This window comes from Poecilia reticulata, linkage group LG22 (genome assembly GCF_000633615.1).
Source record: "Poecilia reticulata strain Guanapo linkage group LG22, Guppy_female_1.0+MT, whole genome shotgun sequence".
NCBI lineage: Eukaryota > Metazoa > Chordata > Actinopteri > Cyprinodontiformes > Poeciliidae > Poecilia > Poecilia reticulata.
This window is the reverse complement of record NC_024352.1, coordinates 18,446,122-18,473,373: the sequence shown is the minus strand read 5'-3', so window position 1 is coordinate 18,473,373 and position 27,252 is coordinate 18,446,122. Positions and strand designations below refer to the sequence as shown.

The following is a 27,252-nucleotide window of genomic DNA, read 5'->3' as shown; positions in this document are numbered from 1 at the left end:
CCACAGCACTTTTTATCCTCGCTTTGCATTGCTCATGCTTTTACAAAAAACCTCAGGAGGCAGAAATGATTGAATTAGCAATAAATTATCAATCTGTTAATATCGTTCGAGCTATGAGGTATTTACTTAGCATGTTTGCTTAATACATGTAGAACTTCTGCATTTAATTTTTCTTATACAGTTTGCTTACACTTTCTGCTGATCCTACATAAAATACAAGCAAAGGGGAAAAAAAGTTCTGCAGATGCTTGGATGGAATTAGTATTTTTTATTTCAAGAGCAAATGAAGGAAATACAGGATCATTCCCAGTTATGCATAAAAGCACATGTTCCCTGCCTTTATCTTTTTTTAATTATTATTATTAAACTTAAGAGCGGTGCATCAAAGTATATGTTATTTGTTGTTGCACCTATTGACTGGTATTGAGGGAGTTCTGACTCTTGATTATAATGGTTCATGATTTCTAATAGAAAATTGCAGACAAAAACTCATTAAAGACGTGAAAAACAGCAAAGAAAAGAAAACAACTAAATTTTAGATATTGACATGTTTGTTTTGATGCCAGAGTTTAAGGTGCTGCAGAGCTATTCTTTACTTGTATCTGACCCGATGCTGTAAAATCAGCTGTCACACGGTGATTTTACATATATGTAAATAAATAAATAATGTGGGGAGCAACTACAACAACAGCAGGGACCTAATGCTAAGCATGAAGTCGTTTAAAAGCTACAGAACATTTTTAGTAACTGAATTTAGCTGTCAGTAGGAAGGTAAAAGTTGCATAAAAACAAACTAGTCTCAGATATATTGATGTCCTAACATTCTACTTTAAAAGCATTGCACTTCATAATTTTTTTGGATTCTGAAGTCATTCTTTTGCAGAGCTAAGCCCATAAACATGCCCAGTTTTCTGTACTTATGAAACTCTTTGTAATCTGAGAAAAATGTAACTGACTCCATTTGAATCTCAATAGAATTTTCCTTAATTTAGTGGCAAAAAGAGAGCAGCTGCTGCATGATCTGTGTCAGCGTGGAGGCTGTGCTGCTGCACATCAGTAGGCCTGTGATGATCAATAGGGACTGCGTGATGTTTTTGCATCGATTATGGAAACGTGAGCCGATGAATGGAACTGGATTCCCCTCCAGGGGGTTTATTCTGTTCCTGTTCAGCAGAGAAAACTGAACAGTAGCAGAGCGATGCCACACACTGTTTTTTTTTTTTTCCATGAATCTCCTAGAGAGCCGGCTCTTCCTTGCTCTCTCGTACCTTTGCCGTAGAGACCGGGCAGCACCCTCCGGGCACCTTGTGAGTTTCTGAGAAGAGGGCAGTCTGCTGTTTTCCTTTGGCCGGACTCAGTCGAGTGTCAGGATGCCATGGTAAGCTCTGTTCCTATAATGTGGGGATACAGTAACACGGAGACCCTCGCTGACTGTGAAATGCTATCTGCATTCTCTGCATTCTTACTGAGCTCGATCAACACAGAAACACAGGCGCTTCTAAAGCTGGGGTTAGAGTAGACAGAGCTGGATTTTCCGCTCCTTTGGAGGCCGATCGGGCTTCCAAGAGTGTGACTTATGGCCTGAGATCATCTCTCACAGGTGGGGAAAGCTTTACAATGGTTGTCTCACATGCAACACCCAAAAATACAGCTAAAGCACACAGTTCAGTAAAACATATACTGGGATTTGTTCTTGAGCTTTGTAGCAGGTAAAGTCAACCGATCTTCTCTCTGGACCTTTCAGAAACTTCAGCTGGAGTCAGACTTGATTTTATTTAGAGATGCTCCAAGTGAGCGGATGCTCAATTTTTCATTTTATTCATAAAAAAAAATAAAAAAAATCAGAGAAAGAGGTAAATAAATGCATCAATCAACAACATGCACTTTAATGCAATTTTTGTTATGTTTAATAAAAATCTAATAAATAACGTGGAAATAGACTTTGATGCGTAAGTGGGAATATTTTTGCAATGTCTTGTTTTTCTGTTGGATACTCCCTCTATAAAACAACCAAAACAACCAGCAGGACATTTTGTCTTCTTTGTGTCATAGTTATTAGACAAATAAAATTCTAAATTGGTCAGACATTAAAGAAACTTAGCTTCAAAAAGACTAATAAAACCCTGGTTCACTTCTTTTTGTAAAACAGCATTTAGAGTTGAAGTAAACTTGTTTTTTTGTTTGGACAAACAGTATTAATTCCAAGTTCTTAGCTGGCTTAATGATGTCTTTTCATCTGGATTTACAGTACTATAAATTATTACTTAGTCTTATGAAGTGTTTAATCCTTCATATTTTACTGAGGCCTAAAAACTTTTTGTTATCTTTAAAAGTAATTTGTTAAGTTGGCACAAAGGCTAAATCTGAATCAGCAAGATTGTCTTCAAATAAGACCAGAAATTAGTATCTGCTTGGGAAAAGCCTGGTTGGTGCATTTCTCCATTTTTGTTGAAGCATATTTGAAGGTGAAACAGACACTTGAGCAAACATGGCTTCCGGTTTTACACTTGAATATTTGACAGATCTCGCTCTCTTCATGATGCAGTCCCTGCTGCAGCAACAGTACTTTGTGTCGTTATTTTTATCTAATTAGTTTCCTTCCAAGCAGTCAGATTCTTTTGTAATCTTTAAAAGCTGATCTATGGGGAGTTTTGTTGTTTAACTATTTGAATGTTGTATCAAACCTGCATCACATTTTCTCCCTTCTTTGTTTTTCATTCTTGGAAAAAGTAAAAAAAAATAAAATAAAATTCAGTTGATTTAAATCGGAATCAGTACCAGGAATGTGAATTTGAATTAGTCCTTGAAATCTGTGCAAGATTGTTACTGTGAGTTATTGAATCTACAAAAGTCTGTAAAATCTTCCAAGTATCTGGACGCATAAAAAGACATTTTTGTGAAAAAAGAAAAGGATGAGAAAGTATTTCCACTCTCTGTTTTAAAATCACCTGCATCTGTGTTTGACTCGTAGTTCACAGCCTTGAGGATCAGACTTTTTCTATGTTTCAGATTAAAACTGAGCCCTTTTTGCTGCATCTCCGTTGCCCACGCAATTCGGTGTTTTGTCTACATGCGTGTGAGCCGTGTTGTTGTATGAGTGAGCGAGCGATCGTTCGGATCCCTCCTCCCCGGAGCTTCGCCGGCCCCTCTGTCGCTTTAAGTCCTGCCCCTCGGAGCCAGCCAACAGCAGCTGTTCCATATTCATCAAGCCCTTGAGTCTTAAAGAGCCCTATCCCGAGCATGGAAAGAGTCATTCCTCTCGCTCGCACTCTCATGCTCTCTCCATCTTAGCGTTCATCCCGCTGCTGCCTGCGCTCCTCAGTCTCTCACCTCCCCTTTTTACCTCTCCGTCTATCTGTCCTTCCTCCTCTCCCCCCTCCTTTCAGCCTCTCCCTCTCTTTCTCTCTCTCTCGCTCTCAAATTCTCTTACATACACTCAGACACACTCTTTCTCTCTCTCGCACACTTATATATACATAAACACACACACGCCACACACATGCTCACGCACACACACTCTCGGTTCATCAGAGCCCGACATACCTGTGCAGGCTGTTGGGGGGGGGAGCGCGGTGCCGGAGGGGCTTTTTGCGGCGTCGTTGTCTCTGAGGGTGCTGTGCTATCATTTGGGGAAGAAGCGGGTCTCAGTTGTTTTCTCTTTCCTCTTCCTCTCATTCCTGGAATGCTAAAACTGGACTGATGGACATTTCCGAACTTTGTCTTCCAGACCCTCTCAGCTATCATAACCAGTAGGTGCAGCTTGTTTCTCTTTTCCACCTTTCACTTTTCTGTTTAACCCAGCTGTTGCATTGAACTTTTATTTCCTTTTTCCATTTTTCTTACTTAAGTTCACTGTTCATCTTATATTTTTGACATCTCTCGAACCAAAAAAAAAAAATATATATATATATATAACTTTTTGTAATTAAAACTGCAGCTTCTTCTTTTTCGTCGTTCCAACTTCTGTAAATATTCACTTTTTTGTGCCTTGAGGGATTTTAATTCAGGTTAGACTTGACAGCAGATTAAGCAGGTGCACGTGTCTAAAATATTTTGTAAGCATCTGTCTTTGTATGTAAAAGTCTCATTTGGAGCGTGCCTGATTGATTTACTTTGCACCACTGAATCGTACGGGTCCCCTGTCCAGTTGGGTTAAAAGCTTGTTCGCTGATGGCTTTGTTGCCCGAGCCGTCCGCCCAGGCGGAATGAGAGTGATATTGTGAGGAGATGAGATTAGTGTGAATGCTTGGAATCAGAAAGGATGAACTACATGGCAAAATGTACATTTTGCGAGTTGGGAAAAGAGGAACGGAAAGCCTGAGTAACCTCAGAGAGCCGATAGGTCTGTCCCAGGCAGCAGCACGCTGTGCAGGCGAGCTGCACCTCCTCACAGCTCCTGGCTGCTGCTGGGACACGCTGGTTTTCTAACTTCATCAGTCCACCAGTAACTTACACTTATGACTTAAGACTAAATAAACTGCTTTTCGGTGTTAAAAATATTAATCTATTTTAAGAGAAAGTTACCAAAATTATTTAACTAAGCTAGAAAAAATAAGGTTTTTGCAACCTTTTTGTTTTTATTACACTTGAAACTAAACTACTTGTCTGTGCAACATATGAGATTCACCAGAAATGTTTAGAGATTTTACTTTTCTTAGTGTGTTAATTTTCTCCTTTTTGTTAATTATTGGGAAGCTTTTTATTATAACCTTTGAATTACATAGTAATTTTTAAAACCGATATTTAATTAAAATGTATAATTTTGTTGCATATCAGTGAAGCAGTTTTTGTGTTTATTTTACCTTCTACGCCTGTGCAAATGCATCAGATTTCTCCTGAAATGTGCTTTATGTTTTTTTTTAATGTGACATCACCTAAACATGAATCACAAAATTTCTTTAACGTTTTATAAGTTTAAATGCTTTTTGCTTTCTAATGTTTGATACAGTACTTTTTACCTTTTAACATAAAATGACAACTAAATTAGCATTATTTTTCCCCACGGTTTATTTTTTAATTTAAATATTTTTCCCCACAAATGTAGTTTCCAACTAATATTTAATGAGTATTTATTGCTGTTAAAGAAAAAATAAAGCAGTAAAACTCATTTTGTTTGGAGATCTGTTAAATTTTTTTTTCTCACAACCAGTATTTAATTCTGAATTAAAAAAATTATTTTAGTTAAACGTTGGCTAATTAACTTATCCAATTATGAATGACGTTAAACTAATAAGAAAAAAAATCTGCGTAGAATCTATAAGACAGATTTTACCAGTAAAATGGAGCAAATTTCTTTTAGGTTTATAAATGTGCCACAAATAAGGGGAAATTGTAGAAAATTTTAAATATTAGAAATAGATTTTACGATGATTCCTTTAGCATTGAAAAAGGCTTAATTTAATAAAGCTTGCAAATGTTAAATTTATAATTTGCAATTAACGTTTGGTAATCCATAAGCACCCTAAGAATGAATGTTTTTGATGCCAAGTTGTAATATAAGACTTACTTTTCACACCGCTTCATGAGAAAAGACGCCTCTCGTTTCATATGGAAATTCTTACCTCTGACCTGACGACTTGTCCACTGTGGAGCAGCTGATCTGGGGAAACCTCTCCAACTCTGGACGTAAATTTTGTTTCAGCGGTGTCTCATTTTCGCTGGTGTTTTCAAACTCTCGCTGAGGGGCTGGATGTAGAAGTGATGCTTGGGGTAAATGATCTCTATTGGAGGTTTTCGCGCCTTGCAGTTTGCACATTACTGTGGTGGAATCTCTATAAAACACTTTAGATTGTCTCGAGGGTGTCGCCACTTTCCGGGCATCAGACTGAAGTAAAGTAGTTTTTTTTTTTTTTAACACACTGATATGCAATTGTAGAAAGCCTGTAATAGAAATTCCACAAAACATTAATATATTACAAGTTTACACTTACAATTGAGTGTGTTTTCCACTGTAATTTAAGATTCTTTCTAGTGCTATTGTTTCTGTTAAGTTAAAAGTAAATATCTCCTTATTTTCTTTGAGCATGTGAGTGTGACGGGCTCAATGCAGCAGTTGTTCACACTGGTCAGAAATCCGTCATGGCTGCAAGTGTGAATTCTTTGCTGCTTGCTCCAAAGAAAACAAAGAACAAAAAAAAAAAATATAACAAGAATTGAGCAGCAGTGAATTGGGATTTTACTTCTTTCATTCCTAAACATCTTTCAACACCCACGCTTTCCTTTATCCCTGGCACAGCCACTGCAATAAACTAACAAGGCTATCCAATTTCCCGTCTTGAAATAAGAGCTTTTTAATGTATTTTTAGAGAGGCAGAAAGAAGTTAGCGCACAGTGATGAATTAGATTTCAATTTATTTGACTTCATTCCCAGCTTGCTGCATTAGAGCCTGCAAACAGCCATCTCTGGTGGTCCGTCCGCTTGATTCTTATTAGGTTTCAGAAAACAAGGCGCGGGAATTGCATTAGTGTATCTTAAGTTAAAAGCTCCTTGCTCTCTGACCAAGTGTTTCATTGTTATTGGGTTAATCAGATTTTTGCTGTCTTCATGGAGATGCTATCGCAGGTTAGAGGCAGTGGTGAGTAACCAAAGCAGCCGCGCTCAGACACTATCCAGATGGGATCAGCTTACGGTAATTTGGTTTCAGAATACATTACCAGAAAAGCCTCCTGGACGAGGATGGCCACCCCACTGCGGGCCAGGAGCTGCTGGCCCCTGTGGCCAGGCCGTGGACTTCCACCTGTCGCTTTAATCTCTCACAGCTTTTAGGAGGATTTCAGATGTTTCTTTTGTGCTTAAATTTGAGATTGTTGTCCAATTCTAAATACTTCTTCCTTGTATCAACAGGGCTTTGTTGTCCAAATCATTAGAGAGATTCCTGAGTCCAATGGCCACGCTGGAGACCTCTCATTTCTGGTATCTAGTATCATTACTCTTACTGTAAAATAGGCATGGGCCGGGAAGAGATCCTCAACGTATGATAACATAGTGTTAAATTATCACAGATTCACAAAAACTGTAGCCACAATTAAGGGGGTCTAATTGTTTTAATCTAAAACAGAAAGGCATCAAATACTCCCACTGCTAATGAAAGATCTAACATATTGACCAAAATAATAAAAATAATGGAAAGTATAACTTTTAATTGTAAATTTGGTTTTCATACCTAGACTTTTGAAGAAAAGCATTGCACAATTTTGAAGTAAACATGCTTTTTAAAGAGCAACACAATAATAACAAGTTCATATTGGTTTAATTAGTCCATTGGTGGAAGAGCCAGCAGCCAGCTGCTTAAATGACATACCACTCGTAGCGAACATGCTATACTTTTTAATAACATTACCTAAATAAGTGAAGAGATGAGGCGTATTTAGTTCCCACACCAGCAATTAAATTATTTTCAAACAGCTGAATTTATCTTTGCTGTTTGCAGCTGAGTGGCAGTGTGCAGCAATAGGTGGGTTAGGAAGAGTGGGGCTTTTTCTGTTCTCCATACGGCTGAATTAGGTGGTTAATTGGTCAGGCTATCAGCATGCAGTGAGCTGCTTAACTGATATGGCGCTCATAGTTTGCTTAATGTAAAAAGCATGAAAAGTACATTTTGATCACTTAACAAGAAACAAACTTTTTAAGTTGTGAATGACTGTTTCTTTCACAACTTAAAGAAACAGCACACACTGATATTCATTAACTACACATTTTTGAGGTATGTTCTTTACTGCAAGCCCGTCTGCTTTTTAAGATATACTTACATTTTAGATTCTACAAGTATCTGAAAAATAGCTCACTTTGTTTTGGTTGCCAAATAACTATATAAAAGCATAAAACCACTCTTAACTTAGACAGTTTATGTCATTGATTAAAAAAGAAAAACCTTCCAGAACACCTAAAGGTGATTTTAGCTATTTATGGACTGACATGAGGTTCACAGGAAAACCGTGAGTAGAATTACAACAGTGTTTACATACTACAGTGTTTACACAGAAAATAAACATGTATGCCATAAACAGCCACTAAATTTCTAAATTTAGTAGTACTTTCAAATGCAGAATATGATGCATTTAAATTTTTTGCAGTTCTGTTCCTCATAAGAAACGAGTAACTATTTACTTGGTAACTAGTTGGGCTATCTGCTGCGGTAGTCTGCATCTTGATACGTATCTCGCTTGTAGTTTTCAAAACAATGTTACCCTTTAAAGAGTGAGTTCACCAGAAATATTTCCAAACTGATGAAATTGTTTACTCAGTGGAAATATTAGTAGCCCTCTTTCGACCAGCTGACCAAAAGTGTGCAGCAAGAAGTGGGGGGGGGACACTGTGTTTCTCCATGCTCTGAACAGCACTGAAGTCAGGAACCGAAGGATACATAGATGTATGACCTATTCTTGTTGTAAAAATGACTCCAAACTCGGGATAAAACAAAAATAGTTAGTGTCTTGGCAATTTGTTGTTGGCAACTTTTCTGTAGCCTCAGAAGCGTTAAAGTTCATGCTAACATGATGGTAGAAGGCTTTCTTTTTCCCCTTGTCATGTCGAGTGGTTGCTTTAACAAATGCAGCATAAATTCAGCCAGTTTTTTTTTTCTTAAACTGGCGTGCATTTTACCATTATCTCAGTGTTGTCATAACATGCCGCCTCCTCAGATCTTAAATTTGGCCTTTCCACCTCTTGGCGATTACCTGCCTTCCTTCTTTGATTATTTCACAACACCCACCTGCATGGAAACAAACAGCCTCTGCTGAACGCACCCCCTCCGGATTTCTCGCCCATGGTAACCTTGGACACCTCCACCGCAGTGTGAGAATCTGTTTAAAAATAACCAGGTCCATTAGTCTAGAAAGGATAATGCTAGCCTATGTGGGCTCTCATGCCCTTGTGGCAGCAAAGTGCTATCACTGACACGTTGCGTCAGCACTTCTTCCTGTTGCTCTGACGCTCAAGGGCTCCTCTTTAGTCACTCACACATGCATATGTGCAGGTATTCAAACGTACAAACAGCAGATCCGAAGCTGAAAAGAAAAAAAAACCCAACAAAAGTGACAAATGAAGTGTTTTGGTGTTGCATAAGTAAAGTTTGCATTACTTGTAAAGACTGAAATCTTTTATAGAGTGTTTGTCTCTGCAGTTCCTGTAGGAAATGTGATGTAATGTGGAGTAACTACATGGGTGTTTATCAGCGGAGGCCATTGGTATTGAGCAGCCAGTTGTTTGAAGGTTATGTTTCAAAGCAGTAATTGAAATGCAAAATAACATTAGGATCGATGGTTAGCTTTGTTTATTTATGAAATCAATAATGAAACCGTCCGTCACAGCAGCAGCTCTGATTCTCACTGACAGCTTCACCAGGTCCCCTCTGCAATAAACTCTGCAGCTACTGCGGCGTTTGTTGCCATTATTTCAATGTCCGTGTTGGGAGGTTTTAAAGTAGTTACAACTCAAATGGATTCTTATCAAAATTAAAAATTAATTTAAAACTAGGCAGATTACCGATATCAACAAACGCTCATATAATTTCAAATTTCTAAAAAATGTTCCATCTAAGTTACTGTTTCAAAGCCATTTTTAAAATGATGAAAGAAAAAAGGCAGGAGTCAAGGTTCATATAGTGCTGTGTGAAACAACACTGCCCCTCCTCCATCTGTTGCTGCACACTGTCGGTCAGCTTGCTGAAAGAAAGCTACTGCACTTTTTCCTCACTTTTTCTTGTAAACACCTATGGTCATGTTGTTGAAACTTAAGGAGTTTCAACTCTCACTGATGATTCTCATTAAGTTAATGTCTTTTTAAAACTAAACTTGGCAAGGCATGAACTGACTGTGTGTGCATTGTGAAAGCGGCATTTTTTAATCACTTTTACAGTGTGCGAATTGGCCTACATCTTCAACAAACTGGATTTAAAATGAAAGTGATTAGTGGCGCTTTACCACAGATGACGCCACACTTATACTTTTAGCCAGTTGACTTGCAGTGTGCAGCAGCAGTAAATTCCTCAAAGCTCCATACAGACGGCAAAAACTACATCGATTCGAAAAGGACTTGTAAGCTTAGGAAAGTTAAAAAAGAAAATATTTATGGTTTTAAAACTCATTTTTCAAACCTTGGTATAATAATGTTCTTGCATCCAGTTCACGAACCCTGTGTAGTAACAAGTGGGGGAGGGTCAGCAACTGCTACTTTAAGAGAGAGAATTCTGGCATTCTATTGAAAAGACTTTAGACCTTTGAACTGACCTGAGAAAATAACTTTAAAACTTACCATGGTAACAGTAACGAGCTGCTTGTTTTGCTAGTGTTTCACATCCACTTTTGCGGGTGTACTGTTGCTAATAGAGGCTCATCATTATTTTAAAACACAGCTCCCATTCTGCTCGTTGCTGCTCTGCCATGCTGAAGTCTAAATTTAATTACTATGGCTGAATTATGATTTTTAATATAATTTCACTGATTAAATTTTATTATATCATAATTTGTAATAAAAAAAATCTCATGGCTTTATTGTGACTTTCTTGACGTTTTGTGAACCTTTCTGAACATGTGTGTTGTTGCTTTGTGTAATATCGCCTGCCTTTATCAAATATATTATGATCGTACGATGATGTGTGTCTGCCTGTGTGTGTGTGTGTGTGACCTCTCTTCACTAAAATGCAATCTTATTAGTATGCATCAATTAATCAGTCATATGTAAAAATACTCTAATTTTGATAGGGGATACGATACGCAGGTAAAATCCTGAAAAATCTGACTTTTTAAAAAATCCTGTTTATTAAGTCCACCAGATGTAAAACTCTTATTTAGATTCACCTTTTTGAGGTTATTGAAAGCAATACCAAATTTGAGTTCATATTGTTTGAAGCATTACTTATAATTTGAATTCCTTAATTTTGTGTTACATTCAAAATTACAACATCTTTCCGAAGCAGGCTGTAGATTTTCTTTCGTTTCGTTCGTTTTAGTCATTAAATAAATTGGAGCCTTTCAAAACTGTATTTTTCCCCTCAGACTTCAAAGACAGCAAGAAATGGACAGCAGGCGGGTAAAGCGCAGTAGGTTTTTCATACCTCGCCCACAGCACCAAGTAGACTCAAACGATGACACTGAGTGACTGACTGCTGAACCTGCGACATGCGTTTAGATTTCACCTCCCCCTCCTAAAGGCGACGCATTAATTCAGGAAATCTCCCCAAAGTTTAATTATTCCTGAATGGTGTTGTGGTGGACACAAGCGTATAAATCAGTTAGGCCCACCCGCTTTTTTTTTTTTTTTTTTTTTTTTTTATTACCAGCACTATTTATAGAGAATGTGTGGCAGCTGGTAGAGATGAGCCTGTAAAAAAGCTGGAGGCTATTGCTGTGACTGTGTCGGCCGCTGTAGCGTGCGACAGTCATAACAATGGAGTTTCTTCAGTAACATCAGTGCTCCGCGGCGCCGTTTGAAATGTGCGCTTCAGAATGCGTCCTGAACGGCAGAAATGAAGTTGCGTTTTCAACTGGATTAACATGTTATATCATTATTTTAACGGTTCCCGTGAGTCGCGATTGCGCAGTGTCTGTGAGCCTTTGCAAACATTGACACATCTGATTGTGTTTAAATCTTCACCTGATAAGCCTGCAGCTTTTTGGCCCACTAATATTGGACAATTTAGGTGTGTGTGTGCGTGTGTGTGTGTGTGTGCGTGCTTGAACTAGTTTGTCTTTTTATGTTTATATCTTCTTCTGCAGAGAGTAATTTATTTGGGGCTGTGGAGAGATTGGGTCTTTGTCTTAAGCAGGTAGAGTTTCCCCCCCTAAACAAGGACGGCCTATCAGAGGAAGATTAATGAAGTAATTTCATGCATGGCTCTATGCCTTCGTCCTCCTATATGCACAGTGACTGTGTCTAAACCTGTGATTTACATTCGACTGTGCTAAATAGCCTTAACCCCCTGTAATAATATTTCTCTGTTTGTGACACATACACACGCACACGCGCACGCACACACACACACACACACACAGTTAAAACTATTCAGCACAAGCAAGGGTTTCCAATAACTTTTTGATAGAATTACCTCCTTTCTTAGATTTTTATTTGATGTTCATATTCATTTTAAGCTCAAGCTTCCATAATTCACATTTTGAAATGCAATATAAAAAAAAACACTACTACTTCATGAGTGTTTTATTCATATTAGAACCTTACAAATACTGTAAAACTTTTATTCCTGTAGTTTAAGGTCTTTCAAATAGATGTCAGCGAACATGCTGGGATGGTGGAGCATGCAGTACCACAGTGCTGCCCCTCCCACAGTTGTTCCTGTACTACATTCGTGTCTTGCTAAAAGAAAGTTTGACTGTTTTTTTTTTAAGTTTTCTTTTGCAGACATGGCTTCTAAAACAAAAGAGCGGGATTGCAGAAATGTGCAACCTTTGATTTTGTTGCACAAATAACAGCCTGCTACCAAATCCAAAATGGCTCCTGCCAGAATCCCAGAAGGAAGGAAGATTTATACAACTTTAGCAACATGAAAGTTGTTGCAATTGAAAAACACAACAAATGTAACTATGGTTTCTTGTGAATGCATAGACATGCAATATGGAGATCAGCCAAAATGTGGTGTTTGTTCAAATAAGTAGGCTTTGAACGCTCATAAAATTATGACTATTATGATGACGATATCGACTGATTGACTCACACTTTCCTTTTCAATCACAAAGTTTTCTCCCAGACTCTTGAGCTTTAGCATGTTGATTGCTAAGATCTAGATCAGGTGTGAATCTTAAAGACGGTCCTGTCCCATCAATCTGGCCTAAAGTAATTTTTGAGAAGCAGATTTTCAAAGCTTGATCTCTGAAGTATAATCTTGCATCCAAGCTGTCCTTCAGGATTGAGGTTTTGCTCACACTGAAATCCTTGTTATTGTGATCTCATATTTTGTAGCTTTGTTTTCTAAAACAATCACTGCAATACGACATCTTTCTACTGCAGGTAGATTAATAACGGTACTTATTTAACAGAATTTCACTTCACAATATCCAAATCATCCCTTTAAAGTTGTAAAAGTACAGTAAGCAAGTTACAAGCATTGGATTTGTTAAGCAGCTGAATATACTGTGGATCAGACTGATTGTCAAGAGTATGATCAGCTATTTTGTTATTATGAGCAGAAATGTAATACCACATTTAGAAGTTGTTCTATATTTTCTTTAATGTCATAAAAACCGGGATATTTTCATACTATGAGAACCTCATGTCTCACTAGAAATCACCTACAAATGAAAGACATATCGGCAGATTAATTATCTTCAAATTTTGTAATTTATCACACAATCTGTCTAATCTAAGAATTATTTTAATGCTTTTATGTTAAAATGCATTCCAGCCAATCTGAAGAGAAGCACATTTTCTCATTTCTCTGCTCTCCCTATAAATTACGAAGTGAGGGTTTGCCAGAAGAATGACTTGACATGTTAGAAGAGTGAATTGGGATTTGATGACAGCGGATCAGTAACATATCATAGCATAAGATTGTGCCTGGTGTTTTCATTATTTTCTTTATTTATTCAACAAAAGTAAATATATAGACATGTAAATGAATCCATGTTTGTTCCTATTTGTGTGGACACATCTTTTTTTATTATTAATTCTTAATATAAAAGATTATTTTCAGAATAAATAACTTCAATACATTGTAATGTTAGTTTTGGAGGAATGCTTTCGACTGAAATTACAACCAATAATAATTTTATTTGACATCACTGGTGTTAATGAAATCTGTTTGGTTCGGCAGAAACAATCTTATTCCAGTTGTGCGTAATTACTTTTCATAATTTTTAAAGACACTGCACATTCATGTTGTCAAATTAAACCATGACTGTGCCTCACAATGGATGTGAAGAATGGTAATCTGTTTTAATGAAAAGGCAGAATTAGAAACTTGATCCCAGATGTACTCTGTAGGAGGCTGGAATTATCCCAGATCTTTCCTTTAACATACAGTTTGATGAACAGTTCAATCCTGCAGAGAGTTTTTTCCCCACCGGGGCTGCATGGGCAGCGCGTTAATTCCTTTCTTAGACAGTCGCTCCCACATTTCCCCCACTGACAGTAGCTCTATCATTAGCTGGCTACTTCCTTCAACATCCTGAAATCAGCCCCCTTAGACGAACAGGATCTGCCCAGTGCGGCAGACAGTTTACGTCAGACAAACAGCAGCGCCTGTATCACAAGAGGACCTTTCTTTCCTTTCCAGTAGCTCCTCTGATGGAAGGAGGCGGGAGGGATGGATCAATAGATGTGATCTGCTTCTGGGCCGGCTCTGTCTCGTGGTCCTGCCGGAGCATGGGGCTCATGTTGTCGCGGTGGACTGAGCTCATGGCTTTTTAAAGACTATAATGACATAACTGCGAAGCAGCTAAATATAATCTTTTGCTGCAGTCCTTAAAAAAAAACATAATTATCCAGTCTGCGGTCCCCTCAAGTGGTAACCCTGCACATGTTCCTAGCTTGCCCACTATTGATCTGGGACCCTCCTTTCCAGTTGTAACAATAAACATTTCTTTCTCTGACTCTTTTTTTTCTCTTTTCTTTAGAGATGTGCTGATCAGATTTTTCCTGGCTGATACCAATTTTTGTTTTTTACTTCTCCCATTTATCTTCTGCTGATTTCAGTTTTGATACAGATTTGTTTATATTAGGAATGTGATGAAAATGTGTTGCAGATCTTTTGATAGAGGTAATAGTTTAAGGTTCTCATATCAAGTCATTTCTATAGCACATTTCAGCAACAAGGTAGTTCAAAATGCCTTGTGTGATAAAAGTATAATACAGCAACCAATTATAAAATAAGCAATAAACATTACATATTAGTTGCATGTGTCAATAGCTTTTGAGATTTTAAATTTTTTTTATTAATTTTAAAATCAATTACAAATGCAAGGAACAAAAAGCCCAGTAAAGGCTTCCACAAAGAAAAATTAAAACAAACAAACCAGCAAAAAAAAAAAACATTAATAAGAGTAAAGGTGCAATTAGTTTCCTCCTTTAGTCCGTGTCACCTCACAACCACTCTAAGCTCAAAAATGAGCAAAAACAAAATTTAAATTAAATTAAAAAAAGACTAAAGTCTTAGGAATTAAGTAGGAAAGGCTTGAATTCCATCTGATTTGTAGTTCAGATCGTGAATCAGTTTTTCCTAAGAAAGGTTGGCAGATATTTAAGTAATCCACACAGGGTTCATCCAAGTGTCTTTTAGCTTTAATCGCTAGGTGTTTTAAGTTTCAATGCATTTAATGAATAAGAGAAATTTAAATTTAATCAGGGGTAATCATATGTTTCAATCTCCGTCCGACTGATCGGTGCATCTGAACTTTTCATCATGTTTTTTTTCCTTTCTTACTTTGCCTTCTCGCTCTTCCTGATTCCAATGTTGTTGTTTTTTATCTTTCCTTTTGTTTGCCTCTATGGATCTGCACATCATAAATCTCTGTCAGCTTCTCCTGAGTGTCTGGCATATCTGTTAATAAAGAGGGCCCTCCTCTCTTTCAGGTCTACCTCTCCTCCCTCCTCCTCCCCTCAGTCATCTCTCTCTGCCAGAGCAGGACTAATGAATGAGAAACTCCAAAATTAGAGGCCTCTCCGTCATAGATTGGATTGGTCCCTCTGGAATGCCGGGTTTGCCTCCAACCTAACCACAGCCATCAAACCAACCCTCCTCCCCCAATAGTTCCATTTTTTATATTCTTTATTTAGCAGAAACATGCATTTGAACACACGTTCATGCTCACTGTCCCAGGAGTAATTCAGCCTTGTATTCCCCTGATGGTCTTTAACTTGAAATCAGAGATGCAAAATCCAGACAGCATATTTTTGGAGAATTGCACATTTTTAAGCATCAATTGGGTCCAAAACAAAACTGCTGGCTCTTGTGTTAGAACACAACTCAAGCACCCAAATATTGTATGCGCCATCTCTAAATTTGTTCCATGCTCAGAATCTGACAAATTTTCTTTGATTGGTGTTAAGGGTTAAAAACACTACTCGGTGATATATTTATTAACTGAAAAAAAAGAGTTGTTCCCTTTTTGTTTGATAAATTAAAACCAACAACTCACACAACCCCAGTAGTGTTTTTGAGTTTATTAAAATAAATTTAAAAAAGAGTTGAACTCTGAATCACTTCTGATTGGTGACAGGTGGGTTAAATACTTTGAATCTGCAGCTTTGACCTCGAATAAAGCTTATTTTTTATTCTAGCCCCCGAAGTAAGAGCCCCCATAATTTTCTGGAAAGTGTATCACCCAACTTCTGCTTCAGTTGAATAAAAATCAGTCTATAAAAATAATTTTGTAATTACTCCTGCACATTTTCTCTCTATTGTCCTTACATTTGAAAAAAAAATCACAGTCCACAGTTCACATCTGGAAGAAATGTTTAAGTTTATATTGGCCAGGGAAAGCTTGATCAGTGCATTTATTTTCCTTTTCTGAGGTTGTGAAGATTTTGGGTCTCGTCCGTCCCAGAAATGACTCCCCGCCTGTGCGTGTCGGAGCGCTAAAAGGTACCGCTGGCCCCTGGAGGAGAGGTCAGCCTGGCAGCTGCTTGTGTGTCTGTCTGTGGTGGGGAGCTCTGTCAGGAGCTAATTGAGTTCGTCCTACCAGCGCTGACTCTGGGGCCAATGGCTTATCAGGCCACATCGCTTGAGGCCCTCAAGACAGATTTGCCCCCAGTCGGGGCATCTGATATCACCACCGCCCTGCTTGCTGATGTCAACCCCCACCGTATAATTCCCCCCCGCACTTACACAGTCTGATCAGGTAGCAGGGATGTGACACACACAAGTGTGAAGAGATGTTTTTGGGACATGTAACAAGAATTTCCTCACTGCTCCGGCTGGATCTCGGACACAGTTTTGGTTGGTCAAACATAAAACGAGGTGAAAGAACTATTTCAGTGTCCTCCTCTCTGCGGGAATACTTTCAAATTGACTGTAACAAATCGTGTTCATGCCGATGTTCTGAATTTCATTCTCAGGTGAGAAAGAAGGCGAGAGCTCCACTGTTCTCCTCTTGGAAGCTGAGGAGCTGCAAGTGTAGTACGAGCTGCTAGATCGTTAGTCCGGCTAATCCCGGCCGCAGTCGCACCAGCGGAATGATATTAGGGATCTGAAATGCTGTTAGGAGGGCCAGGTGGAATCAGATTAAAACCAAACTGCGCAGTGTGCGTTTACAAGGCCCATAACCTTCTACTCAGCATGAATTTTGATCGGTACAAAGGGAACAAAAGGAGGAGGAACAGAGAAAGGAAAAGACAGAGGGGAGATACTGTGTCTTAGAAGAGAGCCGTTCCTTTGGGCAGCCGGGCAGCAGAATCTGAAAAGGCTCTTAGCTCGAGGAAGGAAGAAAGAACTATAGATTTTACAGCATCAAGTCTCAGATAGTTCAGGAAACCCTTTCCTGTCTGTTCTGTCTGTGCACCACATGAGCTAATTACTACCTGCCCCCCACATAATGAATTATTTATCAGGACTATTGCTGCTGTCAAATAATTTAATGCTCATAATTCATTTTCCGCTTACAATTGTATTTATAGATTTAAATTGGTCCTGTCCTGCTGGAGATTAGGAATATTTATAGAAATATTTTAGACTATTTGATTAATACGGCAGGTTTAAGTGGTTAGTATTTGCTCAGCATCATTAATCAATATAAGCGGGCTTGTTAAAAACATAAGCATATAGTGGTGGTGGTAATGTGTCATACCAGAATGAGTTAAGGGGTTTCCAGTCTGCACATTTATTATAAATGACCACGTTGAGCTGGGGGGGAAACAGTTAAGACACTTATGCAATTATGCTAAGTGTCACCCTGAGGATGGCCTTTGAACCGAGGTTAAGCTCACTCTGAATTTGTGAAATAAAAGCTAAATGGAGCCATCTTGTGCTCCTGCGTTTTAATATATTGCCTCTAATAAGCCGAGTGCAGGTGGCCTGTCGTGCAGGTGCACATATCCATCTGAGACATTGAGCATAAAGCAGATGAACCCATAGGTGCATGTTAATTTATAGGGATGTAATCTGCATTCATTATCAAGAGCAACAAGGCCCATTTTAGAATGAGATATAAGGGATAAACAATATTTGTGACTGCAGTAACGCTGGAAAGTAAATTATGAATTGGAGCAACCAAAAACTACAGTAGAGACCCTGGGAAGATTTGACCTGCTGATACTGAATTTAGGCAATTTCTCTCCAGGGATTATTATAAACAAACCATTTTAGTCAACTTTTCGGTTAAAAACATAAAAAAAAACATAAACTACACAACTTTTCAATTCTTTATTGTTTATTTAGCACACCTCAAAATGTAGAAGTGCATCCTAAGATAAGTTTTAGTGGAAGGACCAGTAAAAATAAGTAACAGTTGTACCTATTTGAAAGAAAAGGAATTAATCTGCTATTATTTGTTAGAATGCCAAACCATTAAATCATTTAATGTAACTATTATAGGCACCTGAAGTCGTTCTTCTGTTGTACCACATCCATAAGCTTTGTCGTCACACAATGAGTCCGAGAGAGCACTTGGCATTACAATGCTCTGCCGTAAAGGCAGGTTTTACTAATGTCTTCAAATCTAAGGCAAAACATTTGGAAATTACGAAGTGTCCTCCATGTCAAAAATGAGCAATTAGGTCACTTAACATGATTAGCAGTATAAACTTTTCCTCACGTCTAGAATTAGTAAACCCATTTCTTAATTGTGAGAGCTTCTAAATTCTGACAAAATGTTAGAAATGATTCCAAAAGATGAAAACTGAGAACCTGTGTTGTGATAAGTTAAGCTTCCTGCTGAAGCCTAAGTTTAATAAACTGAACAGCTGACATGAAAATTCACTGCCTTCCTTCTGTCTTTATTGTAGGTAACTCACCATACTGAAAATATATTCTTCCTTCTAGTAACTTTTGAAACAAACAATAATGTCAGAACAATCTCTTAGTGCTTGTTATGACCACATGCGTTCAAAGATTGGAAAAAAAGGTCAGATTTTTAGCTTCAATCACTGGTCAGGCGTAAAATCGTCTGATTTTAGTTGCCCGCAGATTTTTTGGTGCATCTCCACTAACTTGAATTTAATTTCTCTAATAGGAAAAAGCATGTCTGTTCATTTTTATACAGTGAAGGCATTTTAATGGAAGAAGAATTTCAAGACTGCTCAGACAGAAGGGCTTATAACCACAAGGTCAACAGATTTAACAGGGGACATTTTTTATTATTTATTTTAGCAGTTAACCTTTTTGTGAATTTCCAGAAGTGGTGGGCACCCAGAGCTCCGATGAATATACATGACAGCAGGGGAGGGGAAACCCAGGAATGAGATTTAATTTGACACACTGACCCCCATCTCCACGGGCCGGGGTGAGAAAATAAGGTTGACCCAGTGACCCCCTTGGGCCTGAACTCCTCCGTCACCCATTCTTACAATTAAATCAGCCTGAGAGAGCAGGAAGATGTTCGGCCAACCAATGCCGCAATTTTGGTGTCTCATCTCCTGTTTGCTCTGTGGAGCTTGCAGACGTGTCGCTGTCGTCCAATCAGACTGACACGCGGAGCCCAGTTGAAAACACCAGCCCCTCCTAGTTCAAATGATAAACTGACTTGTTAAACATTCAAATATTACCATTAGTTGGCAATATGCTAATGGAAGTAAAGCACAACTTGGGCTGCCACTCTTTCTGAACCCCTCAATCTGCATTTGCATAAGCTGTGCAAGGCTCAATTTTGCTAATGCAGGCAAGTGCAAGCAACCTTTTACCCTTCCCATGGTGCCTAATGCAAAGAGTTTGCATACATGTTAGAGGGTGACCTCACCATAACCCTAAGAGGTTACTGTGTGTCTACACAGCATCCCCGATACATTGAGTAATTCATTTCCCCTCCTTGTTCACCCCTTCAGCTCACTCTAAAGAAAATAAGTGCGGACACCCCGCACCGACACTCCCTCTCCCTCTGCCACCGTTCACTCAGTGCAATTTCAAGTTAAAGGTTATAGAGCAGGACTGAAATACATTTATATAGGCATGGAAAGCCTCAGAGTGCATTTTGTGGCCATGGCCAAAAGACTGCACTTTAGTCTGCACACGTTACAGCATTAGATTACATGTACTCCAAAATACAGTTATAAGGCAGACAGTGAAAAAGTCAATATCTTGCCATCATGTTTCCTTTTGGTTGACTGCTGACTCAAGGAGACAAGTGAAGGTCCGCTGTGCTCTCTAAACTATTGAGATGCCCCCATCTTGATTTGTCCAGTTTGTGTACGTGCATTCACTTGTGTGTGTTCGGTTATTTGAGCACTCTTGATTTCTGTCCCTCTACCTCTTGTTCATTTTCCCTTTCCTCCCCGCCAGTCTGTGTGTTTGCATTGTGCAGAGAACGTGTGTCGACATTTGTGTTGCAGTTGTGTGTGTTTGTTCTCTGAAGGACTTTAACAGCTGCCATAGCGTGTAGCTAATGAAGCACTTAGGATCTTGGTTCGCTGGTTTAAATGAATGTGAGGACACAGTGACTAAGAGAACAAAAGATCACAAAAACTAAAGTCATATTCATTAGAGATGAAGCAATTGGTGGATTTTGCAAAGCTTTAACCTACTGAAGCTGGCTTTGGCTGATTTCCCCATGTAAATCTTCCAAAATGCTTAGCTTTCCTGCTGTGAATGATGATTAATTATTTATATTAGGAACAAAGGCAATGTCACACTTTACATACACAGTTTGGTCAGCCTTCCTGTTATCTGCTGAATACTTTCTCTATCTGGCTTTTTAGCAGTCTGCATGAACGGCAAACTTGTCTCAACAAATTGAAAGTACAATTTCATTTTCATAGTCTTATACATTTCTGTGCTTCCTCTGATCTCAACTTTATTATCTTTGAGAATAAAAATGGCAAACTTTGAGTTTTTTCCCACAGTAACAGTTTCCACACCAAAGAGTGTTGTAAGTGTGATCTGATATGGTGTAGTGTGTTCACTGGCTTGACAGACTTTTTAAGCTAAAAAGGATAAAACAGAGCAGCTTTGTTGTACTCCATACAGGCTTCATGTTATCTGTTAAAGGTTTTGCTACCTTCTGGCCTAAGAATAAGAAGCATGGCTTTTAAAATAGTTTATTATATCTTTGTGCTTCCTCATTACATTTCTACACACTTCTCTGAAACTGAAAGCTGAATTTCAGTCCCATGTGAGCAGCAACACCAAAAAGTGAAGATGCTACTTTTAGCGCTTAGATGTTGTTTTCAATGACTGGAAAAATTTTCATCTGTGTGTATGGAACAGTTTGGCGACTGAAAATAAGCTTATTCTTATTCTTGTTATATTGTGCAATAATCTTTAAACAAATCTTAGTTATTGTAAGGATTTTTGTAAATTGTACTTCAGATCGATTAACAAGAAAAGTTACTTGTTTAATTGTTGATAAGCTCTTACTGTACTCCTAATTTAAATTTATTTCTGCTAATCATCTTTCTCCCTCTTTTCTTTGTTTTCCCCACATCAACCTTCCTCCTACTGCCTCCCCATCACCTCTTATAAAGGCTGCTGAATAGAATGGCCGCTGATGAACGGCATCTACCGTCCAGCTGTGGGTCCTACATCAAGACAGAGCCATCCAGCCCCTCCTCCGTCATCGACACGGTCAGCCACCACAGTCCCAGCGGAAATTCGGACGCCAGCGGCGGCTATGTCAGTACCATGAACAGCCACTCTAACGGCCTGGACTCTCCACCCATGTTCACCCCCGGTGGGCTCGGCGCCGGCTCCTGCCGCAAGCGCTACGACGATTGCTCCAGCACCATCATGGAGGACTCATCCATAAAGTGCGAATACATGTTAAACTCCCTCCCCAAGAGGCTGTGCCTGGTCTGTGGAGATATAGCCTCGGGGTATCACTATGGGGTAGCTTCTTGTGAGGCCTGCAAAGCCTTTTTTAAAAGGACAATACAAGGTATTTCCCCTACTCTCCCCTACTGCTATTTCATCTCATGTTGCCACGTCAACAGACACAAAAACACCCTGACATACATGAAACCTCTGGTTGCAGAGCAACACTGAAACATACTCAAGGAAAGAGATTCATTTAATACCTCTAGTGGAGAATATATATTTTTTCATATTGCCAGCCTAAAATATTTTAACTACTACTATTTTAAATATAATACAATGTAAACTTGTCTTCTGTTAGGCTTTGAGTCAGTTTGCCCTTAACTTATTTTCTCTGTTAATTTCCAGCTTGTATCCATGCACTTCACATTTCAAACCAGTTGATTTCTTTAGGGATTTTGATGAATTAGTTGAGATACGTGGTTCTGATAAGCATATAAGGACTTGAAGTATGAAGAATTATGGAGAGATTTTTCAGTCCACCCACCTACCATATTATGCTTTTGTAGTTTTGGTCATGTCATATCCAGACTTTTAGGGTATAAATTGGAGAAATGTGGCCAGGGAAGTTTTGTGTGTACAAGGGAAAAAATTTTTAATTCACACTGACAACTGATTAAAACAATTTTCTGTATTATGACATAGTCTACTGTGAGGAAATGTAGCGATGCACCTCCAGTAAACAATATATTGCGACATGATGCTGCTTGGACTTGTCATGGTTTGACCAGGGGTCACAATCTGTCATGTGCCATGAGAATCTAGGGGTAAAAAAGAGGATTAGAACAGCAATCGTTAAAAAGTGGAATAACAGTAATTTCAATTCTATGAAATTTGAACATTTTATGACTATGTAAGTACCAAACTTAAAAATTGTAACACCTTATCAAACTAAAATCCAGGGTCTCAGTGGTTGCTAATATTCATCGGAGTCAGAAATGACATTATTATCCATGAGACTACCAGTAGATCATAGAAAATTACTTTAAATCATCACCTATCAAAGCAGGAATAACGGGCGATGACCCACAAAGTTAGGTACAAAATAACGTGGAACAAAACGGTCAGTATCCGTAACTGTTATAAAACAGAAACTGGGGTACCTTTGACATAGAGAGATTATGCTGGCATCATCTGTCATGATCAGTGGACTTATCCCACAGAGGTCAGATTTTATTTTATTTTTTTACCCAAACGCAAAAGAGAGGAGACTCAAAAACATATTTTATTTTTCCTGTCCTGTTTGTGTGTATGTATTTCTTCTGCATAGGGACTGATTTGGTTATCTGCAAGACACAATGTATTGCAGCTTCTCATTAGAGAGGCAATGAAAGACCCCCAACTGTGAAACTGTGTGCTCTGCTCCAGATTAATCAGGAGGAGAAAGATATTGTTGAGCCGGGAAAAAGAAAATCTGCACAACAGGCACAGCTGCTCAGGTCAGGACTAAGCTCTGTTGGCTTAGCAGTGGAATACATGCAATGGGAAAATCAAATAGAAAAGGTAGATGAGCCAAATCGAGATTCCTATTATGCCTTCCATCCATTTTCCTCTGTAAATTTTTATCAGCAAATGATTGCAGGAATTACACAGAGAGCAGGTCTGTCTGTCTTGCTAAGTGTTGATTTTGGACCTTGCAGCCCTATCAGCTTTAGACAGTCTATGTACCTTTTGCAGGCAAACAAAAGCATTAGGCCAAATCCTCCTGTTTACTCATGCTGCCATCAGCAATCCTGTCTGTTGACAAAAGATGAACATTTTCTCTCAAGTAGCATAACTGAGCTTTTGTCCCCTCAGTAAAAGTATACTGACAGCAACACAATTGAACAGAAACGATGCACTGGGGAAAGAAAGAGACGTCTTAAGTGGAGCAATGGTCCAAACAATTAAGAGCAAGGTACAAGGAGGGGGAAAAAAATGGAACGCTCCTCTTTTTTTTTCCTCCCTCACTTTGCATTGTCGATTTGAAATCCCTCTCTTTCTCTTCTTGGAGGGCTGCCTGTAATGGAGCTAATCTGCCGTCGTTTGTCCGAGCCACAGGAGTTTTGTCAATAACAATCAGCGTTTGGAAAGTGTAATTAAGGCCGAGGCTTTTCATTAGGAGGAAGGGAGGGGGCTGTCTCCAGGGATGGGCATGCCAATTAGAAACTCAGGCACGCGTCGCCGGGTAATTTCAGCGAAAGGAGGGGGAAAAAACCCAGGACTTCTTTAGATTGGAGAGGGACCCTGCTGCTCCTTCAGAGGAGAGGAGGGGAGGCTTAATGGCATAATAATCAGACAGGGGTCCCGAGCAGAGGAGGCAGGAAGACGGAGATACTTTTTTTGGGGTGGGTGGGAGGGAGGTGAAAGCCTTCTGAAATGATAAAAGAAACACACACAGGATTGCTGAAGGAAAAACAGAGGCAGTAAAACGCACATTGTAGAGCCCTTGAAAGAAAGAGAGGGTGCTGTTGATGAGAACTGATTAATTAAAGGAATAACGAGGCAGTCAAGGGTGGAGTGTGAGACGGCCCACTCCTAATGAGAGGAAAACAAAGGAGCTGTCTTTCGCGGGCCTTTATCACATTTCTTTCGATAAGACTCGGGGCAAACATGATAAGTTAATGTTAAGCATGTACATGACAGCTTCTCCATCACCTTGTGCTCACCTTGTGATATACCTCTTAGCAAATTAAAAATTTCTTAGTGGCTATCGCAGTTATATTTTGAAATATTTGCCAGACTTATGCTCTTATTCTCTGCCATCCCTCTCTTTCTGGCTGCGTCTTCAGCTGTTGCCCCTTTCTTTCAACAACAGCCGATGGCAAATCCATCTTCTGTCACCTATTCATATAGTGAAAGGCCCCTTGAACTTATACGTAGGGATAGTTGCATTACTCAAGGCCGGGCCCAAATTAATGTCAACCTTTATCTCCATCCATCCCAGAAATATCTCTGCTCTCATTGCTCCCCTTATTGCCCCCCATCTCCCCGTCTCACGTGCTCCACCAATCAAAAACATAGATGCCTTATTGAAACGTGTTTTCTTCCCATTTTGAACCCAAGTGTAAAATTGCTTGAAAACCAACTGAACTCGGTGGCCCTCTTTTATGTGAAGTAATAGACCTTGACAGTAAGCCTGTAAAAGTCAGTTTAGATTTTGATGAGAAATACCTGCCATTTTACTGTAATTTACTTACAAGACCTGACTTTCCCCCTCTGTGCCCTGGCATGGGTCCTGAAAAGCCATAAAATAGATTGAGACAGATACTTATCAAGAGAGAAAAAAGGAGGGAAATATTTTTTTTTCTCCACCCTGTAATGTTATTGGTAACTAAACTATAACCTCTGTGAAAACAGATAAACCTGGGCATGACCTTTTGGGTTAATGCTTCATCTCAGCGAGCTTCATTTGTGGAGGGGAAACTTTCCTTCCTGTTACCTTCACCCTTTTTCTGGAAATATCTATGAATATCTTTCATTTAAAATAAAAGAAAAGTTGTGCGGTTGCCTACAGACAAACACCTGTGCTTCTTTCAACAATCATGTTTTTTTTTTTTTTTAAGTGTCCATCTAATACTCCACGAAGTCCTCTGTTATTCGCTTTTTTACTTTTACTTAATGAAAGCTTAAGTAGAAGTTACCTTTTACTTCTACTTGAGGGCAGTGGTGGTCATGACCCTGTGAAGCTGTCATGGGTGTCCCTTGTGTTCACTTCTGAAACGTGGCAACCTTAATTCAAAAGCAAGGACGTGCAAGAAGATGCCAAAAATATTTAATCTACTTTAAAATAGTGAAAAACTGTGAATCCATTAACATGTTTCGTTTGTTAACTAGAGGTTAACTCAGACGAGTAAATTTGTTTACTTTAAATATTTATTAGATTTATCAGGGAAAGGGTTAAAACAAGTGGAAATAATTAATGTGCTGCAGAAAGCTCTATGCTTTATTTGGCTTCATCATGTCAAGTTCTAAATATAAACACAATGAATTGTTTTTTCCACACCACATACCCATAAATTTAACATTTGATTTATTGCATCATTTCAGTACCTTACACTCATGTTACATGTATATTAATAACTAATTTAGGGCTTGATAAGTTGAAGGTTATTTTAGGTTATGTTGTGGCTTCACTGAGACAGTTTGTGTAGTGACTCCCAAACGATCCGCGCTCTAAAAATAAATCAAACACAGACGCGAAGAATTAGTTAATCCACTCTTTACTCTGCAGTGAGAGATCCGAATCCCCCTCTGAGCAGAACATCAGATGAGAAAGAAGCTCAACAGGACAGGTGGACACAGCAGCGTGTTTGTTTTTGTTTCTGTGACGTTAAAAAGGCCTTGCTTGGCCACTGGGTGTGAAAATACACGACCTTACATTGTGTTTGGCCAATAAACTGACCTAAGACACACATGGATGTGTTTGTTTTAATATAAATGATTAATTTATTTTGTTAACTTGAAATGTACTGATTGGGTAGTGTATATAGAGAAACACAAAAGACCAAAGTATGAAGTCCCTCCAGGACGGCACTGATTGTCTCCCCCCGCCTTGTGGGAAATGAATTGGATTATTATGGTGTGTTCTGCTATGACAACAGAGAAAAACAGACTGAGGAAACGCAATCAGAGCTCATCAGCCGCCTCTCTCACACCTTTATTTACCCCAACCCCAAAGAGATGATGGGAATTAGCATAATGATTTCTAACCCAGATAAAAAGAGGAATTTCTAATTATTTGTAACATCTTGGGACCCTCCTCCTGATCTGTCCAATAATGTTAACATAATTGCATAAGTTGTCAAAGGGTGTTGAAGGGCTAGCGGAGGAACGCTGGTGGAATATTACACAATTTCCTTACAGAAATGTAGGGTAAGGGTCAGAGGAGCTGATAGATGTTGGGATGCAGTTCAAATGCATGTTTGAGAATCAAAGTACAACTCCAGTTTAAAAATTACAAACATAAAGTTTATAAAAATGTCAATGTCAGATGCTTTAAAGCTTAAAAGTGCACTTAGGACAAGAAAATGATTCAAATTCCTATTCTTGAAGCAACTATTACACTGAAACCCACTATTGAAAGCCCCCAGAATACAATAAAATGTAGGGAGACGCACAGAGATGGAGTCACTGCCTTACATATCCTGCCCTTTCTGTTACTAATGCTAGAGCAGGGCAGGCTCTTTTATTGTGGAGCAATGAAACTCTTTCTCAAGATGCTGCAGCTGAATAATGCATAAGGACTCTTGGCTGCACACTATGTAAATAGTCAACAATAGCAACAGTGGTAACAACAGGTTTGGGTCTGCAGGAGTATTATGTAAAGTGGTCAGGGGCAGTGTGTCTGGCTCTCTAGCCTGCTATT

General features: G+C 38.9%; 1 protein-coding gene across 7 annotated transcripts in view; it reads left to right on the top strand.

Moving 5' to 3' along the window:
• Window positions 1-27,252, top strand: part of esrrb (estrogen-related receptor beta) — a 58,769-nt gene that overhangs the window by 1,102 nt on the left and 30,415 nt on the right. For 2 of the 7 annotated variants that reach the window (XM_008400278.1, XM_008400277.1), the window contains exons 1-3: window positions 3,447-3,749; window positions 6,845-6,913; window positions 21,560-21,969. In XM_008400278.1, coding sequence (XP_008398500.1) covers window positions 3,700-3,749; window positions 6,845-6,913; window positions 21,560-21,969 — 529 coding nt within the window. In that variant the 5' untranslated portion in view covers window positions 3,447-3,699. Of the gene's footprint in view, window positions 1-1,239; window positions 1,379-3,446; window positions 3,750-5,177; window positions 6,576-6,844; window positions 6,914-20,842; window positions 20,965-21,559; window positions 21,970-27,252 lie in introns of those variants that run through there. The other 5 variants (XM_008400280.2, XM_008400282.2, XM_008400283.2 and 2 more) reach the window with 5 other exon arrangements.